The following is a 19763-nucleotide window of genomic DNA, read 5'->3' on the forward strand; positions in this document are numbered from 1 at the left end:
CATTGTTACAACAGACACACACAACACTGGTATGCAGTGTCTATTGTTACTAACTGCAACACTGTGTACAAGTGTATATCACACTACTGTATAATAACTATAATGGAATGCTTAGGGTAAAATTAAACTCAAAGGATAATCTTACTTCTAACATACCTGTTGTAACCGATATAAAATCACAGAGCGTTTCCAACATGGATGAGTATGAAATATATCCCAGCACTGAGGGCAGTCTAGAATTATGACATACTTTGAGGTGACTCCACCCTCTCCTGCCCCCTCACTCCGGGACAACCTGACAGACAGGTGGTGAAGCCACAGCACACACTATTTGCCCACAGGATATATTTCCCTTCAGAAGCATTGAATTCCTTAAATGCCTCAGCAAATGTTCAGATGAACTAAAGAAATATCAATTATCTGAAATATTAGAGATGTAATATGTATGTAACAAATTGACTCCCTGGACAAATATAATACAGTAGCTTTGAAAAGTTTCAAAAGTACATGGGTTAATAGAGAAGTAACACAGTGAGTCGTTGACAAAGAGGATAATTGAATGATGTGATAAAGATTCTGAATGTACTAGTCAAGAGTCACCAGGGGACCAGGGGACCAGGGGACCAGGGAGAGTGTAGGGGCTCCAGTAGACTTGCACAAGTCTCTTAAGCAATCATTAAAAGTTTAAATAAGTTCTAGATAATGTATATAATAAGAAAAAGTTGTCCCGATAAGAAACTGGAGTCCTTAGACTGTCCACATATCTAGACTTGCCTAGGGATAATACTACACATCCATGGACTTCTTTCAGTGACCACTTTCAACAACTGACACAGCCACAGTCTGTGATGGCCAACTACAAAAGGGAGATCTGTGTCTGTGTGGGAGGGAGGTATGTGGGATGTAGGCCACATGTACTGCAGTCTCAGCCTGGGAAAGACTGGGACAACTCATGACCCCCTCTCCCGAGTACCTTGGCCATGAAACACCCTAGGGCAGAGGTTGTGAGTGAGTGAGTTTTAATGTTGCATCAGCAATATGTCGGGGTGTAGTGACCTGGGTGGAGGCTGGTGGAGTGGAGCCAGGTACCTGGGGTACAGGTATGAGTCAGCCGTGTCCCCAGCCGAGTCCTGTGTGGGTGGAGGCAGAGAGAAACACCCTGGCAAGTCAGCCATCATAGGATCACATAGAGGGAGGGGATAGCGGAAGGAGGGAGGCGGGACAGCCATTAATTTGTGGGCATCAGGAACTGCTACTTTGAAGACAGTTGGGTATAGACACGATTTGTAGTAAGTATCATACAACTGAAAACATCACTGCAATTACCGCCTGCAATAACTGCCTGGCTCAGAATAAGTCTCCCACCCAAAAGTCTGTACATGATGATTTGTATGACATGGCCTGTACAATCACTTCAGCAGCGTGAGAACCTTCAAGTATTAAATTCCCTGCTTTTTCACTTTAAAACCCATGAAGCAGCAGACATCTTGCTGTTTAAGTGTGGGCCACAATGCTGAGTGACTGATCAGGTGGCCCCACAATCAGCAGTGGCCCTGCAGGAGAGGTAGGGTGGCTGTGCAGGAGATGTAGAGTGGCCATGCAGGAGAGGTAGCGTGGCCATGCAGGAGAGGTAGGGTGGAGAGGTAGGGTGGAGAGGTAGGGTGGAGAGGTAGGATGGCTGTGCAGGAGACGTAGGGTAGCCATGCAGGAGAGGTTGGCTGGTCCTGTAGGAGAGTCAGGGTGGAGGGGTTGGGGGTCGGTAGGGTGCTCCTGTAGGAGAGTCAGGGTGGAGGGGTTGGGGGTCGGTAGGGTGCTCCTGTAGGAGAGTCAGGGTGGAGGGGTTGGGGGTCGGTAGGGTGCTCCTGTAGGAGAGTCAGGGTGGAGGGGTTGGGGGTCGGTAGGGTGCTCCTGTAGGAGAGTCAGGGTGGAGGGGTTGGGGGTCGGTAGGGTGCTCTTGTAGGAGAGTCAGGGTGGAGGGGTTGGGGGTCAGTAGGGTGCTCTTGTAGGAGAGTCAGGGTGGAGGGGTTGGGGGTCAGTAGGGTGCTCTTGTAGGAGAGTCAGGGTGGAGGGGTTGGGGGTCGGTAGGGTGCTCTTGTAGGAGAGTCAGGGTGGAGGGGTTGGGGGTCGGTAGGGTGCTCTTGTAGGAGAGTCAGGGTGGAGGGGTTGGGGGTCGGTAGGGTGCTCCTGTAGGAGAGTCAGGGTGGAGGGGTTGGGGGTCAGTAGGGTGCTCTTGTAGGAGAGTCAGGGTGGAGGGGTTGGGGGTCAGTAGGGTGCTCTTGTAGGAGAGTCAGGGTGGAGGGGTTGGGGGTCAGTAGGGTGCTCTTGTAGGAGAGTCAGGGTGGAGGGGTTGGGGGTCAGTAGGGTGGTCTTGTAGGAGAGTCAGGGTGGAGGGGTTGGGGGTCGGTAGGATGCTCCTGTAGGGGAGTCAGGGTGGAGGGGTTGGGGGTCGGTAGGGTGCTCTTGTAGGAGAGTCAGGGTGGAGGGGTTGGGGGTCGGTAGGGTGCTCTTGTAGGAGAGTCAGGGTGGAGGGGTTGGGGGTCGGTAGGATGCTCCTGGAGGAGAGTCAGGGTGGAGGGGTTGGGGGTCGGTAGGATGCTCCTGGAGGAGAGTCAGGGTGGAGGGGTTAGGGGTCGGTAGGGTGCTCCTGGAGGAGAGTCAGGGTGGAGGGGTTGGGGGTCGGTAGGAGAGGTGGGGTGAAGCTGGCTGCAGTCCACGCCTGCACAAAGAGTTGGGGACATTGGGACAGAGAGAAATTTCTCCTGGGACACACGGGGGACTGCTGCAGCACCAAACATGCAGCTCTCCACATCCACACAACACTCTGAACTCCTGGCACTGATCACCTGCAAGCTACTTTCAACACACCTAATACAACCATTTACTGCATTATCACACAATGCGTTCACAAAGTTGAACAGATCCCACAAACCATGACAAGCATCAGCGAACAATATGTCTGACATTTTTTTGCACAAAGCATATGCTAAAAGAAAATACATAACGCATATCGTACTATTATGCAGCATGTGCGGAAAGCATTGATTATATAGAATGCCCCAGATACATTTCATGACAAATCTATACAAGATACACAATGTGTTGGAATATATTAACAAGTCATTAGTGGTACAATATCTGTATATGGCTGACAATGCTGGTTCTGAGTGGTATATATGGCGTTCTAACTTCACCGTCAGCCTGGTGTCATGTAATTCAGAAACTGAAACATTCGTGTTGGTCTCTACCTTTATTTCTAAGCTTAGTCCAGGTGAATTCATTTGAACATAATGCTTTTAAAGTGATAAAATATTCAATATTAAAAAAGGCATCGGCTGACAGTATTTTGCTATGATTTAGAGCCTTGTCCTTGTCTCCAAGGATACCATCATCAACCAATACAAACCTACATCCTTTAATGCTGGTTCTAAGTGGTAGTGTTATGTCTAAACATTTAATATTTAGTTCTTGGTTGGTTGGTTTGTTGTTTAACGCTGGACTCAACAATATTCCAGCTATATGACGGCGGTTTAAATGATCAAGTCTGGACCAGACAATCCAGTGATTGAAATCATGAGCATCATTCTTGGTGCTGTATATCTGCATATGTCCCCTGTAATGGCCTGATCCACTATATTCTCTCCAATAATGATATCACCTCAATCAATACCATTTGTTGTCATATTACTATTTCAACAAATAAATCATGACACCACAACATACCCATCATTTAGAATAGGGTAGAATAGGTCTTCAGCAACCCATTCTTGCCGTAAAAGGAGACTATGCTTGTCGTCAGTTCAATATATCTGTATTTAGCCTACTAGGTGGTGCACATATCTGTGTATGTCCTCCCAATGCTGGTTCCATAACCGCCCTCACTGGGTGATGGAGGGGTGTCAAGTTACCAACAACCCTTTCATCTCCTGCTGGTTGTGGCCAAGTCTGACATAAGGTCAGAGGTCGGGTCAGAGGTCGGGTCAGAGGTCAGGTCAGGCTGCTACTGGGTACAAGGTGGCCTTTCAGTACTGATTTAACAGTGTGAGTTGTATTATGTCCAGCATCTATTTTAAGTGAGAAATTCAGCATTCTGTTAACAACACTGTCACCACACATGCCTCAACATAATAATCTTATTAGACAGAAGAGTCCTATGATCAAAGAGTGTGTGAATACCAAGTAATCTTATAACCTCATCCACTGCACAGCTTTGTTCTGTTTACAGCAGGTGCCTGTCACAGCAGGTCAATTTTAACAAGATTGTTGATCTTTCAAGGAAACAATGTTTGCAATGCAAACTTAGTTTCTGTAACACTGGCTAGGCAACTGTGAAGATCCGAGGTAGAACAGGTCTTATGGAACCTATGCTTACTGTAAAAGGTGACATTGCTTGATGTAAGATCGGGTGGTCAGGCTCGCTGACTGGTTGATGCATGTCATAAATGCTCATGATGTCAATCACTGGATTGTCTGATCCAGACTTGATTATTTACAGACCACCGTCATACAGCTGGAATACTGCTGAGTGCAGCGTCAAACAAACAAACAAAACTCTAGCTTGACACCTGAATTGTTTGTTCATAGTTATAGCATACTGCCTGGTGACAATCTGGGTAGTGGGGGAGAAACCCTGGACTTTCTGCGGACAGTTGGGGACACTTTCAGCACATTGCACTGGAGTGAGTCCAGGACATGGAAAACATCAGCCCGCTGTTTTAGTTTAGTTGGTAAGTCTCCCTGACTCCTTGACTTGATCAAGCTACAGTGGGACAGCCGGCAATAAATGTCACATTGAACATTATTTCAGTTACAGCAGATCTTGTTTGATTAATGCTAATGCTGTCACGCAGATGTGATCCACCATTTTGGTAAAAGTTGCGATTTGAGCCCGTGGCCAGCAGATTCTAGCAGCATTGGATTCATGTCAGAGTCTAACACTGGAAACCTTGTGCGAATCTCTACTTGGGAGGATGTCACTCCAAGAATTGCCTTCAACAACGCAAGGGAGGTAAATCTGGCAAACCTTCAAACACCAACTTAATGCTGTGTAAATACTCGGTTGACTGCATCCATATTTCAGTTGGAGAAACATGAAGACCTGTGAGACTCTAACCTCGTTGGAGGGCCAGGAGACCTGTGGGTGGGTGTGACTCTAACCAATCAATGTTGAAAACTATCACCATAAGGGAAACATCAGACAATTGCGAGAGAACTTCCATCATTAAACTCTGAATTCAAAACGAAAAGATTTTTCCAAATGTCACTGTCTGCCATTCCAGCTGACAAAAAACATCATTGGATGGCTTTTTTCCCCCATGTAAAATAATCTTCATAAAAATAGATTAAGAAAATACAAAAATTCAATGAAACTGGATATGTAAGAGCATTTCTTTTAAACCTAAACTATTTTTTCACTCTATCCACAGCCCAGTGACATTCCCAAGGCAGATGTAATCTGATCAAACCGCGACCAACCAATGTTGACAGCCAGCCAGGTTGTATGAGAAAATAAGCCAGTCTCTGAGGAGATGGTGCTGCTCTACCCAGGCATTGCTCTTACTGTCCTTGGCTGACATAACGCCGATTTACCAGTCCACAATAAATACTGCAACTTGCACAAACTTCTGCCATGAAGACATGGTCCACAACTGCTCCACTTTGCTGCAAATGGTAACTCCCGGCTGGCTTTGAGGTTTTTTGTTTGTTTGTTGTTTAACATCGCACTCATCAATATTCCAGCTATATGACGCCGGTCTGTAAATAATTGAGACTGGACCAGACAATCCAGTGATTGGTAACATTAGCATCGATCCACACAATTGGCATGCATCAACAAAGTCAGCGAGCCTGTCCACCCGATCCCGTTAGTCATCTTTTACAACAAGCATAGTCGCCTTTTACGGCAAGCATGGGTTGCTGAAGACCTATTCTACCCTGGAACTTGACTTTGAGGTAAAATGATGGCTAGATTTACTGATCTAGATTGTGACATGGATATATTCCTCAAGTAAAAGAGCATGATCAACCATGCCAACATTGCCATGTGCATAATATCATACACAGCGAAGAGAATATTTACTTTTCCCTGAAAGTAGATGTACTTATGATGTTCCAACTTCAGTTTTGATGGGATAACATTTGAAGTGTTATTGATAGCAACAAAAGCAAATATTGACAGTCCTGATACACACTGACAGTTAATGGCCAGCATTGAGGGGGAACAACTCCAGTCACGGTTTCATCAAGGGAGAGTCAGCCCTCGGAGCATCAACAATAGCAGGTGTTGGCCTACACCCCACCGAGCCGACTATTATCAACGCTCCATTCCATTCCACTCCATAATTACACAAATGTTTTCAGGATGCACTTACAACAGTAAGACAGAAACACACCCTCACAGAGTCACTGATACCTCAATCATTTAGGTTTCAATAATGGCAAATAAAAAGCGTTGAATTAACGGAAGTATTTTGTGAAGTTTGATGTGAGAATGTCTTGTGAGGAGATAAGAGGTTCATGTTAGTGGTGTTTTTATCTGCGTTCTAGTTCCTGCTACATTCCACGTCTATCAACGGCCCGACATTAGTGTGTCATCATCACAACATGTACACACTCTCAATGTATTTTCACACACTCTAAACCATTTGACCCTGAGGGAGCACTGGGCCTCTGTAGATGAAGACTGTTATGACTACAGCTGTCGAAGATGTTGCCAGATGAAGCCAGTCTGGCACTGCTCAAACAGCAGACGTCTCAGCAATCTTAAATAATCTAAACCTTCTTTAATCTTTTTCATTAATGAGTAATTATGAGGCAGATTTCTACTCCCAAGGCTGTGGGACTGCAATGTGGAGTTTGGCAGCTAATTACAAGGCTGCCTGGAGTCTCCCATGATTGTGGGAAGGTTTTTTTCCTCTTCCATTGCCACACCATCATCCAACACAGCAGACAGGCCAACGTCGACGGGCCAACAACACAATAACCACTGCAAACCACTTTTTCAGGCTGTCTTGTTGATTTACATATATTTCATTACTGTGTTGGTCTGTTAATCTCTCATTACTTCGGGACTGAGTCCTGTTTGTAGCTGGTGCCTTGTGGGAGGACATCTTACATTAGAAGCATATCCTCTTAATTCATCACTTTGTGTCAGTTCATTATTCATCTGATCTATGACAGAATATAATTCACTATCCATTATCTGTTATTAAGTTACACAAATAGTGTAAAGTCACTATTAACATAATTTTGACAAAAGTAACTATAAAAATCAGACTATTTTGTCCATTTAACTTGTCATCTCTGCTCCCCAACATCTTCTACAGCTGACAACTGAACATTCTCCCGCCTCTTCTGATTGCAGCCAGCCTCTTGGGTCTGCCATTACACATTCCGACACAACAAGATAACCCCTTTCATCAAGCCCTACTTTAGGTCAGACACCCTGCCCCCACTGATAAACACTTCTCCCTGGGTCACATCTCTTGCTACTGCGATACAACACCAGCGACTCCCTCCCACATCGTGCGCCCCTTTCACTGCAACACTGTACTGCACAGCAGCCTCCACGCCAATACATTTGCCTCTACATCAACACATCAGCCTCTACACCAATACATTAGCCTCTACATCAATACATTAGCCTCTACATCAATACATTAGCCTCTACACCAATATATTAGCCTCTACACCAACACATAAGCTTCTACATCAACACATTAGCTTCTACACCAACAAATTAGCCTCTACACCAATACATTACCCTCTACATCAATACATTAGCCTCTACACCAATATATTAGCCTCTACACCAACATATTAGCCTCTACACCAACACATTAGCCTGTACACCAATACATTAGCCTGTACACCAATACATTAGCCTCTACACCAATACATTAGCCTCTACACCAACACATTAGCCAATACATCAAAACATCAGCCTCTACACCAATACATTAGCCTCTACACCAACACATTAGCCAATACATCAAAACATCAGCCTCTACACCAACACATTAGCCTCTACACCAACACATTAGCTTCTACATCAACATATTAGCCTCTACATCAACACATTAGCCTCTACACCAATATATTATCCTCTACACCAACACATTAGCTTCTAAATCAACACATTAGCCTCTACACCAATATATTATCCTCTACACCAACACATTAGCTTCTACATCAACACATTAGTCTCTACACCAATACATTAGCCTGTACACCAATACATTAGCCTCTACACCAATACATTAGCCTCTACACCAACACATTAGCCTGTACACCAACACATTAGCCTGTACACCAATACATTAGCCTCTACACCAACACATTAGCCAATACATCAAAACATCAGCCTCTACACCAATACATTAGCCTCTACACCAATACATTAGCCTCTACACCAACACATTAGCCTCTACACCAACACATTAGCCTGTACACCAATACATTAGCCTCTACACCAACACATTAGCTTCTACATCAACATATTAGCCTCTACATCAACACATTAGCCTCTACACCAATATATTATCCTCTACACCAACACATTAGCTTCTACATCAACACATTAGTCTCTACACCAATACATCAGCCTCTACACCAATACATTACCCTCTACACCAACACATTAGCTTCTACATCAACACATTAGTCTCTACACCAATACATCAGCCTCTACACCAACCAATACATCAGCCTCTACACCAACCAATACATCAGCCTGTACCAACCAATACATCAGCCTGTATACCAACCAATACATCAGCCTGTACACCAATCAATACATCAGCCTGTACACCAATCAATACATCAGCCTGTACACCAATCAATACATCAGCCTGTACACCAATCAATACATCAGCCTCTACACCAACCAATACATCAGCCTGTACACCAATCAATACATCAGCCTCTACACCAACCAATACTTCAGCCAGACTATCACTCAATACACCCAGCAAAGTGCAGTAATGCAGTAATACACCAACACATTAGCTTCTACATCAACACATTAGTCTCTACACCAATACATCAGCCTCTACACCAACCAATACATCAGCCTCTACACCAACCAATACATCAGCCTGTACACCAACCAATACATCAGCCTCTACACCAACCAATACATCAGCCTGTATACCAACCAATACATCAGCCTGTACACCAATCAATACATCAGCCTGTACACCAATCAATACATCAGCCTGTACACCAATCAATACATCAGCCTGTACACCAATCAATACATCAGCCTCTACACCAACCAATACATCAGCCTGTACACCAATCAATACATCAGCCTCTACACCAACCAATACTTCAGCCAGACTATCACTCAATACACCCAGCAAAGTGCAGTAATGCAGTCTCCAACACGCAAGCCCAGCAACTACAGCCTATACACAAGCATTAGAGGTGTAGGGACGCACATCAAGACAGCTTCCTTATCGATAATTGATCAATTAATGTTAGCTAGACTCGTGTGTGATAAAAAGCAGATAAAGAATTAACTGTAGGCTCTGCCGAGTCAATCAGACCAACTTGTCCTATCCGAGGCGTAAATGGAAAATGTTTCTCAATGAGCTCAATAAATTTAGACAGACGTAATTGATTGATCGTCTGTGAGATGTTTTAAGTCACGTTCGATCCCTACCTGTTTGCACCATGTTAAATATACATTACATTGACAGCACATATGTTTTCGGACTGGACATGGAATTCCAATTCGACAAGGGAAAAGACTGACATAAAAACATAACCTGTCAAGGCACCGTCTCCGTTTCCCCCTCAGGGTTAATGGCTTCTTCATAAGATACTACTAATCGTTTTCAATATCTAAATGTAATTTAGAGCTGAAGCCAGACAAACGATTTAAATTCTGCAAATGAAAAGGAGAAAAAATGGAAAGAGAATTGTATTCTATCATTTCAACCCTTCATTTGTTTATTTTAAGTTTTATTTGATTCAGAAATAGAAATAACCTGTTCCGAGTCCAAAGCATCATATCAAGTAATATTAGAACATACTTCTTAATTTATTCTCTAAATTTACTTCTCAATCCACATATATTTTCATACTATTTGCTTTCTTCCTCTCCGCTAATTTGTCTTTAATATGGAAATTTCTACCTTCATCACCAATAAGAGTTTACATAAAAGAACGTTCTAAACTGAAAGATGTGCCAGGAATAAGCTGAATTAGATTAGCTGTCAAGCCCTTAATGCCTTAATGAGTTGAGGATGACGTGGTAATATCCACCACTATGGTCATCTTGCCAGCCTGATGGGGTAAGTTGAGGAAATACGGCTGATTACTGACTGGTATCCGGCTAATAACATGAGGCTAATGGCTGTCTTACTGCAAGTACCGGGCCACTAATACTCATCCTAATGACAAAATGTCCTCGATCTACAACTCAGCCAACGATACAACCATTAATGAAGTGTCGTTTGTGACACAACCATCTTTCCTATCACTATTATTGCAGAGTGTCACAGGATACCACAACACCATGCACTACAGAAGACAGTGACCACCTCCCTGCAACACCGTGCACTACAGACGACAGTGACCACCTCCCTGCAACACCATGCACTACAGACGACAGTGACCGACTCCCTGCAACACCATGCACTACAGACGACAGTGACCACCTCCCTACAACATCATGGACTACAGACGACAGTGACCACCTCCCTGCAACATCATCAACTATGGACACCATTTGAAATGGTGCATATTAACCCAGGACCCTCACTCTAGCATAGGCAGGTCTTTTAATCACTTCAATCACTATTGATAGGACAAATTAATTTCTTCCTTTTTTTCCCAAAAGCCAAATCGTCTTCTTTCAAACTTATAGTTAGTACACTTGGTTAATATTCCACCTGTACACAAAATGCCGAGGAGAAAAAAATCCCAAGTAAAATGCTGATATTGTCAAATAACTACTGCAAATTTCTTTTTCATTTTAATCGGCTAGATTTCAGAAACTATAGCAGCAAACATCTATCAACACAATGATTTATATCATGTGACACGCCACGTCAACCCCTGCCAAACAATCATTGTACCTGCATGCCTCCACACATTGTGCACACCTCACTGAAGAGGCCAATCAGCTGAATGCTTTGAAGTGCCATTACAACCCAGTCACAATTTTCTAGTGATCTAAACATCTTTGTGATCATCTTGAGTCATGAAGCTTTAGATATCTTGCATGCATGAAACAGAAGAAGCCAAGACGTGACAGGACACGTCAACATGTCTTATTAACCTTTTTGAAGTTGACTTCACTCTTCATGGTACTGTCAGTTGACCAATCACAGAGAGGAAGCTTTCATGCTTACCACCGCCTTACAATATCACCATGTATCTATAACGGTACGCCTGGCACACTATCTATTCATCAGCATTTCATTTCCTTCCTTACTGTAAGAAATCCATTCCTAACATAAGATAGCTGTAGTATTGAACACAGGAGCACAAAGAATTGTAACTCAATCATGCTTATCTCCCTTTCTTCTGAAAACAATGCAGGCCAGGGTAGGCCATTCCTAGCTTTCATATTGTCTTGTTTAACTCGACAAATATGCACTCATTGCTTTCAAACCTTCGATTACTCAGGTGAAGCTTTAACGGGTGACTTGTGGCGTGTGAATAGAAGGAAGAAAGCCTGGCCTGACTGACATGGGCAGGACGTCACCCGGGTGACAGTACCTACGATCAATAACCATACACTATACCCGACACACATCGCTAATGTTTGATAAATATCCCTCTTTACATATTTTAGCTGTCAATATCACCTCGATGGGTCCCAGCAGTGTGCTGTCCATTAAAGAGATAAAATATCTTGCCGCGACTCGCTCACAAACACACTTTCTGGCCTATGGAGTGTTTACCTGCCCAGGAACGAGGCCATATGTTTGAATTCATGTCATATCAAACACAGTTGTTTCCTTTATCCTGTGGTACATCTGACAACTGACACTGAGTACAGAGATGTTTTTGCACTGTTACTTAATATGCTCAACCGAATTATTTTTTTCAAACCTTGTAATATTTGAACCTTGTAGTAATGCATTGAACAACTTTTTTATGTATTTGTTTAGTATATTTTATCCACAAGCACATATACAAGTTGACAGCACAAGAGTTGTTTTATATCAAGGGTCAATGCAGCGGCTGAAGAAGATCTATCTTTAACCAATGAAAGATTCCTCACAAGAACTTTGCAAGAAATACTGACCATATAGACAACAGATAAAAGACGTCATACTAATAGCATCTTCTTTAAACATAATAAACTAATATATATAGACCTCCTCACAATTTAAGCACATAAAGTAATTGCTTCAATAGAGAACTATCTTTAACCAGATCAAACATAACAAAACATCTTTTACACACTGGTAGACACCAGCGTCAAATTGATTACAAAGTAGGTACATCATATTATCTGTGCCAATCATGATGTACAGCATTCTCAGCCACGTCATGTGTGCAGGAACTGCCCACGTCCCACCCAGCCATTGCCTTATCGGAACACACGACCATCAGCTTGTCCTTTCCCCCCGACAAACACTGGGAGGAAAGAAACTACAAACACAACATAATCATATGGTGTTAACGGTTATCTTGACCACGTCAACAAGACAAGCACTCACCTTCATTCTGATCAAAGTTTGGTGGCAAATGTTAACAGGCTGGACTATCGGAGGGCCATGACACACCTGAACAAAATACTACGTTGTCCCTTTCCGGCCGTAAACTGCAGGGTATTATCGCCGATATATATCAGTCTTCCCCAAACATGCTCGAGTGTCAATTCGAACTGTGTAGATAAGAGAACTAGGGAATCTTTGAGCCTTGCGTTACCTTGCACTTTCAAACAAAGGTAAATCCTATACAACGGGTGATAAAATCAAATTTTTTGTCTGTGGCTTGACGTGCTGCGTCGGGTGGTTTCAGGTAAGGCTTATTCTCCACTGACCACGCAATAAGCCATGAAATCTCCCTTACAGTGTACACAAGTTATTTCACTTCCTTGATCGTCAACAAGGGAAATTTGCACAGGTACAGGTATTTTGGGAATTACCAGATAAACTGTAAACTCAATGTGATGTGCTCTTCTCCCCTCAGCTGACAATAACCTGCCAAAAGCTTTCAATGTCAAAATAATTTCATTAAAGGCTGCTTAATGCTTGACTAGGAAACCATAAAGGATGCTACAAAATCGACATTTGTCCACATACATCTACATGAGTAATTCAGTGTGTTTTCAAGAGAATAATAGACTCACAGTCAACTGTCTGTAATTGGAGTTCAGCTGCCATGCTAACTTCCTTCTTAAGAACTTAATTCTACACCTTTGTATCATTGTAATTTATTATCACCTCTGAATAATTAATGAAATGAATAATTCTGGTTGTAGATCAGCCACAAATAAAAGCTATGGTGTTGACACAAACATGGCGGTAACCAAAGGCCAGAACACATCATGTTTGTGACAGGGTACAAGAGGTTGTCATGGCGGAAGAAAATTGTTCAATAAGAGTGAGGATCGTTTCACACTGCTTTTAGCAATATTCAACCAATATTACGGCGGCAGACACCAAGAAATAGACTTCACACAATGCACCCACATGGAGAATCAAACCCGGTCTTCAGTGTGACAAGCAAACACTTAAACCACTGGGCTACCCCACGGCCTCGCTCATTTTTTTTCAAGAAGAAGTCACAAACAGTTAGCTTTAGGGCTGGCTAAAACAATCAATAATTGGAATTATCATTGATGGGAAGAAATATTAACGATATTCAATATGAAATTTGTGTCATTGATAATATCTAACAGAAACAACTGTGACGAAATAAAGTTTAAATGTACCGAAACAGACTAGTTATTATCAATTATGTCAATTGCCAAAGACAGAAAGCAACAGTTTTTGTTCAAACATAAATGTCCACAGAGTAATCCATGCATGAACGTTTCAAAAATGTGGTGATGTTTTGATTTTTTGCATATTTGCTCAAAGTTACTTCTCTGATATTTATCGATAATTGATCGATATTTAGTTAACGATTATCGATCTCTATCATCAGTATGGATAGCCATCCCTAATTAGCATAGGTGCATCTGTGATTCAGATCCAATCAGCCAAGAATGGTAGAGCCAAGGAGAAAACTGCATTGTGAAAGGCACTGTGCTAGACATACGAAACACACAGCATATCTGACAAGACAGATAATGGTTTTGACTCGAGACATATCAGAATCTTCTCTATTTCTTAGAAATGTGGTCATAAAACCTTCATCAAACTGTGAAAGATTGAAGTCACAGACATAATTCTGTATCATAAGACTGTGTTGTCCTTATTAACAGCCAGAACAATCATCTCGTCTCCGTATGACAATTACATCACACATTAATGTCACCCGACTGACAGACAGCATTCATTAACACACAAAACATAAAAGGGCAACAACTAAATTCAAGGAGTTTGCACTCTTCATTATTTCCCAATTCCAAGGTTGACAACATTGAACTTGATTTGACGATTTGCATTGTTTTGACACAAACCCAGTCCAGGATAATTATTAACATTTTTATACAACTTGGAGATTCACATTATTCAAGATAAATTCTTATTTGGTCGTCTGAAGTAAACAAGCATTAAGATGTTTTATTATTGTTTTCCAAAATTGATGAATCCCGACACTGATAATAATCTTTGAAGAGGCAAATTAGACAGATGTTAAGAGATATTTGGAAACTATTTCACAAGCACAAAGTAGAAATATATGAGGGTTGCACAAACTAACTGAGAAACAGTCTGGCACGGTCAACTAGCGTGCTTTGAAGGGATACAGACCCATAATTATTGTGTTGAGGAGTCATGAAGATTGTGAATGTGTGAGTAGGATTTTACACCTCTTTTAGCAATATTCCCAAAATTACAGCGCAAGGGAGACCAGGAATAGGCTTTACATATTGTACTTGATTGGCACAATCGAAGCCAGATCTTTCATGTGACAAACCTTTTCCCATTGGGCTATCCTCTATCTCTGCAGATCTAGCAGCTGAAGAGTGAGTGAGTGAGTATGGTTTTACGACGCTTTTAGCAATATTCCAGCAATATCACAGCGGGGAGCAGCTGAAGAAACCAGCCTTCACGCAAATAACATTTACATTCAACTGCATAGCAAAGTGTACAGACATAAAAATGCACACATATATACGGACAGTTTTCAAAATTCATTCCAGTATAATACTACCAAGATTCAACATTGCATTCTCTCATTACAGAAATGTCCTGATGGACGTGAAAGTGGTGGTACTTTCTGCCACCAACTGTGACAATGAAAGGAACCAATCTTCCCGAGTGCTCCAGCTGCCTCTCCCTCAACTGTTTACCTCCACAACAACACTGACAACAACTCAAACAGGTCTTACAACCTTTGTTTTTCCTGTATTTTATTACCAAGGTATACCGAATCAATGTGTGAATCACACATCAGCATTCCGCCTGTAAAGGGATCAGCTTTCTCTCACAACGGGGCCAGGGTTACCATTGGTACATTCTCCCGAACATGTCAAAGGATCTCCGCCTCTTCCCTTCACGTACACCAACTCAAACATACTCACCCTCGACACCCTGAACAACACAACCCTCCGAGCCGTTGCGCTCAACAAGGAATGAGACTTATCCTGCCCTGTCCCACGCAAACATTTACTTAGTCTATTAAGGCTGCCATTTCCCAATAACAGGTGGTTTCCATGGCATCAAAACAGAGAAATATACCAAGTTTGCTGACTAAGTGGCTCTATACACTTTACCTGTTGGCTTAATCATCCACAGACACATTGCCTGCACAGTTTACACTTGTGCTAATAAGACAAGCAAAAAAAGCTTACACAAATTAGACCACAAAGTCTTTGCAAACCCACCAAGACTTGCTAAGCCAAATTGCCAACAAAAATTGCCCTCTTCCGTTAAAAGTCAACCTTTTTACACCACTAAAGGCTGACGAAACAACACTGACTGAACGTAGAAGCCAGAAGACCAGGAAAAAATCAAACCACTCCATGTTAGGCAATCTAAGCCAGACATATTCAATATAGTTCATGATCTTTACACACCTACATGCAAATTATCAAATACAAAATCCTCAAACCAACAATGTCAAAAAACACCAAACCGTATTTGAAGTAATAAACGACAAAGGGGCTCTTAAAATTAGAAATAGTTGGCGTTTATTAGAATATAATTTTGGTGGAAAAAAACGTATTGAAATATCGTCAATTTTGTGGTTTGGCGAAACGCAGAAAAAGACTCATCTCGGTACTTTACCTATTTAGATATATATGTCTCTTGTAAATGATACCACCTGCATGCTTTCACGTATTAACTTACATATCTATGTATTTGTGATAACGCAACTCCACATAAACGATGAGTAAAAAATACCATTGTTCCAACGAGGAAGTACGGGTAATCAGCTGGTGAAGTTTGGCGCTTATTAGAGCGACACACTAATTACATCAAATACGGTAAATGAAACCTGTCAAATTATGAAGAAGTCATGCTATGATCCATGAAGGAGTCATTTATCAGAAAACATTTCTAATCGCACTCATGCGAGCCAGCTGTTCAAAACATGAACAGACAGATCATATTTCAATATTTAAGGCCTCCAGGCCATACAACAAAATCACAACTGATATATATCAAACATAACTAATACTATCACCACTCAGCCATTGTAGAACGTTCAAAATGAAAGCTGTGACACCTGTGTGAGCAATGTAAAATCAGTATATGCACTTTCATTACTTAACAGTTACCAATTAATATCTCACCAATATCACAAAATTTATTTTCTTTTAGAGGTACATACATACACAAAGTATGCCATTAGTCCTTAGATGTGTGGGGTGGTTCAACTAGCCTGTCTGCAAACCAGTGGGAGGTGCATTTAGTTTACAAGAAACGCCTGTCCTTCAATGAGAAACACATGGCACCGAAAACATTATCAAATTTAATCCACCTATTGTTAAAACTCTTGAAGAAACTGCACTGAATGCTAATATACACTAGAGGGCAGGGACTGCTGTTTGCCTGCTCCTTGTCACCCACAGAGAAGTTCTCTCAATTCTGACCCTGTCTAACAAGCATATTCAACAGGGAACTTGAAATACGACAGTACATTTTACCTTACAATCAATTCAAATTTGTCCTTGTCTGATTTGTGTCCAGATGCAAATGATAATACTAAGAAATACTCAGATTAACAATTCAAACTGCATGTAATAACATTTGCTAGCGACATCGTTAATGAAGGTTTACAAATCAATTAATCCATACCGTGAAACGACAAAAGAGGAGAATATTGAATCCACTTCTATAACAACAAGCCATAGGTTATTCATGACCTGTTGTTCGGTTCCATGTCACGCTTGAGAGTTTAACGATTCGCACATTATCGACTGACAACCTGTGTCTATGCCTCACAAACATTGTTCATTCAAACCTATTAATAATTGATTGCCCTTAAGAGCATAAAATGAGGAAAATGCAATCTTCCTTACTCTTAGTGGAAGTTAACTGTCTTTACTTCAAGATACCTTGAAGTATATGTTACACCCTAAAACATAATTGTTACATTACAACAAGTCTGACAGCATATGACATTATTTACAAAACTATCAATGAGGATAGTTTATTCAAGGATAATTTACTACAATAATTTTGTATTTCAAAGGGTTTTTTTTCCCTATATTGTTGTACCTCAGTAAGCAATATTCTAAGTATATCCAAAAAATGAGTGAGTTGCAACATACAACATACACAGGATATACACAAAAACAACAGCTTGGGCCAAAAAAAGTAAAATTTCATCCATATTAATGTGTCTTGTTTTAGAAATGCAATGTTAATAGTTAATGAAACTGACATAATTCTGATTAATCATTTTTTGAAAGAATGTCCCATTAACCAAGATTCATTTAAATCGGAACGTACAACTGCTCAATAAAATCAGTCATTAAAACTTGATCTTTCAAGATCTTATAAGATATTCATATTAACAATACAGCTAAATGTCAGAATACAATCTCATACAGAATTATATGTGCAATTAATCGGTTCTTTATCAAGTAACTCAAATCTGTATGCACACAACAAGAACGAATTCAACAGTGTTATAGCCAAATGTTCTCTGGTGGAAACAAATATGCAAATCAAAGAAACACCACGGGTATGCAATTAAGTGGAGTTAGCCTCGGAAGCACATAATATCACACAATACCACACAATCAAGAAATGTTTGTTCTATATTGATATTGTGAATCGTGATGAACGCTTTGTTGTTTTCAGAAGCCAAGAATCACCAGCTCTAGCCAGAGCAGGTTTTGTCTGCGTCACTCATTCCTAACATTGTACATTGTGCTTAATACTGCTTATACTTAAGCCAGTTAGCATGTCGTAAAGTTTATCACATAATATGTCATAAAGTAATCATGTTTGTAGTTCTGTCTTTACTTCAGCTTGGTCATAAATATCATTGAAAAAGCTGGTCAGTGTGACATATATTTCATATTGACCTATTACCTTGTCGTTATTCCCTACTGAGCCAGAAGGATCACAGTATGATATATATGTGTATACACCATCTAAATGCTTATTTATCTCAAAACACGAAATAATTCTAAGCCATATCAATACGTATACATTACTAACATAATCTCACGTTTTTAAATATTAATATATTACAAACACACATTCGACTCTTTTTTTAAACTCACTCACACACACAAAAATAGGATTTCTTGTTGCTGGCTTCATAAAGCAGATTCTAAATTCAGCAATTTTACTTCAGGTTGGTGCGGTATGACGAAGCACAAGTGGATTGTCAGCGACAAAGTCAACACACCACAGCCAGCAACCGACTAGCTCTCTGCTAGATGACAGTCGAGGGCTGGCTCTATTTGAGATTGTCAAACACACTACATGTATTTCATATTGACTTTGACCTGATATATTCTGACACTATTATCTGCAGCCCAGAAACTACCCAGGCAATGAAAGGGAAAATTTGCCAACAGGAAAATAAGTTTGAGCATTTGAAAAACATAATACAACAAGGAAAAGCTGTTTCCTTCTGTTAGCTATGTTAACAGAACTTCACGGCATTCTGTCAAGACTAACACAAGGAAATAATTATGACTGTCGAATTCAAATAATTTCCTCCTTGGTATCTAATTAATAACAAAATAATCGACAACTGACAAACCAAGTTAAAGAATAATCATAAAACAAGAAGTTGAAACTGATTAAAAATATTGCCTCTCCATACACATTAAAAAAGATAAATTCATTTGTGTTTCTTCATCCTTAAGATGAGGAAAGGCGAACCGAAACATCCCCACTGATTCCTGATCAATGTCAAACTCATCTTCCCGTGAGCAACCTTGGAACTTGACACAGAAGTACAGGTCCTCGTTTCTCACTTGACCTGGCCAAGCAAGCTCTACCATGTATGATCCCCACCATCTCATAAAAGAAACATTATACAAACACTTTGTAAAGAGACTCACACTCGGGGAAAAAGGTGAATGTGATGTGTTTAATTATTGAACGGCGCGCCCGGCAATGGAAGGTAGTTTAATCACTTGATGCTGCCAGGAAGGCAACTTTTGTTCCTGTTTTCTCACACGCACCAGAACGCCAACACAGAGATAATAGCGTAAAGCC

At 41.1% G+C, this 19763-nt stretch overlaps 1 protein-coding gene across 9 annotated transcripts in view; it reads right to left on the bottom strand.

The window, feature by feature from the left end:
- LOC124118387 (polypyrimidine tract-binding protein 1-like) overlaps positions 1-19763 on the bottom strand; it is a 148428-nt gene that overhangs the window by 62622 nt on the left and 66043 nt on the right. The window contains exon 1 of one of the 9 annotated variants that reach the window (XM_046480481.2): positions 12678-13041. The exons of the other annotated variants lie outside the window; for them this stretch is intronic. Within the exon in view, the coding sequence (XP_046336437.1) occupies positions 12678-12683 (6 nt within the window). The 5' untranslated portion in view covers positions 12684-13041. Of the gene's footprint in view, positions 1-12677; positions 13042-19763 lie in introns of those variants that run through there. 9 annotated transcript variants of the gene reach the window in all.

The sequence above is a fragment of the Haliotis rufescens genome, unplaced genomic scaffold (assembly GCF_023055435.1).
Source record: "Haliotis rufescens isolate VD_foot unplaced genomic scaffold, xgHalRufe1.0.p SCAF_2, whole genome shotgun sequence".
Classification (NCBI taxonomy): Eukaryota; Metazoa; Mollusca; class Gastropoda; order Lepetellida; family Haliotidae; genus Haliotis; species Haliotis rufescens.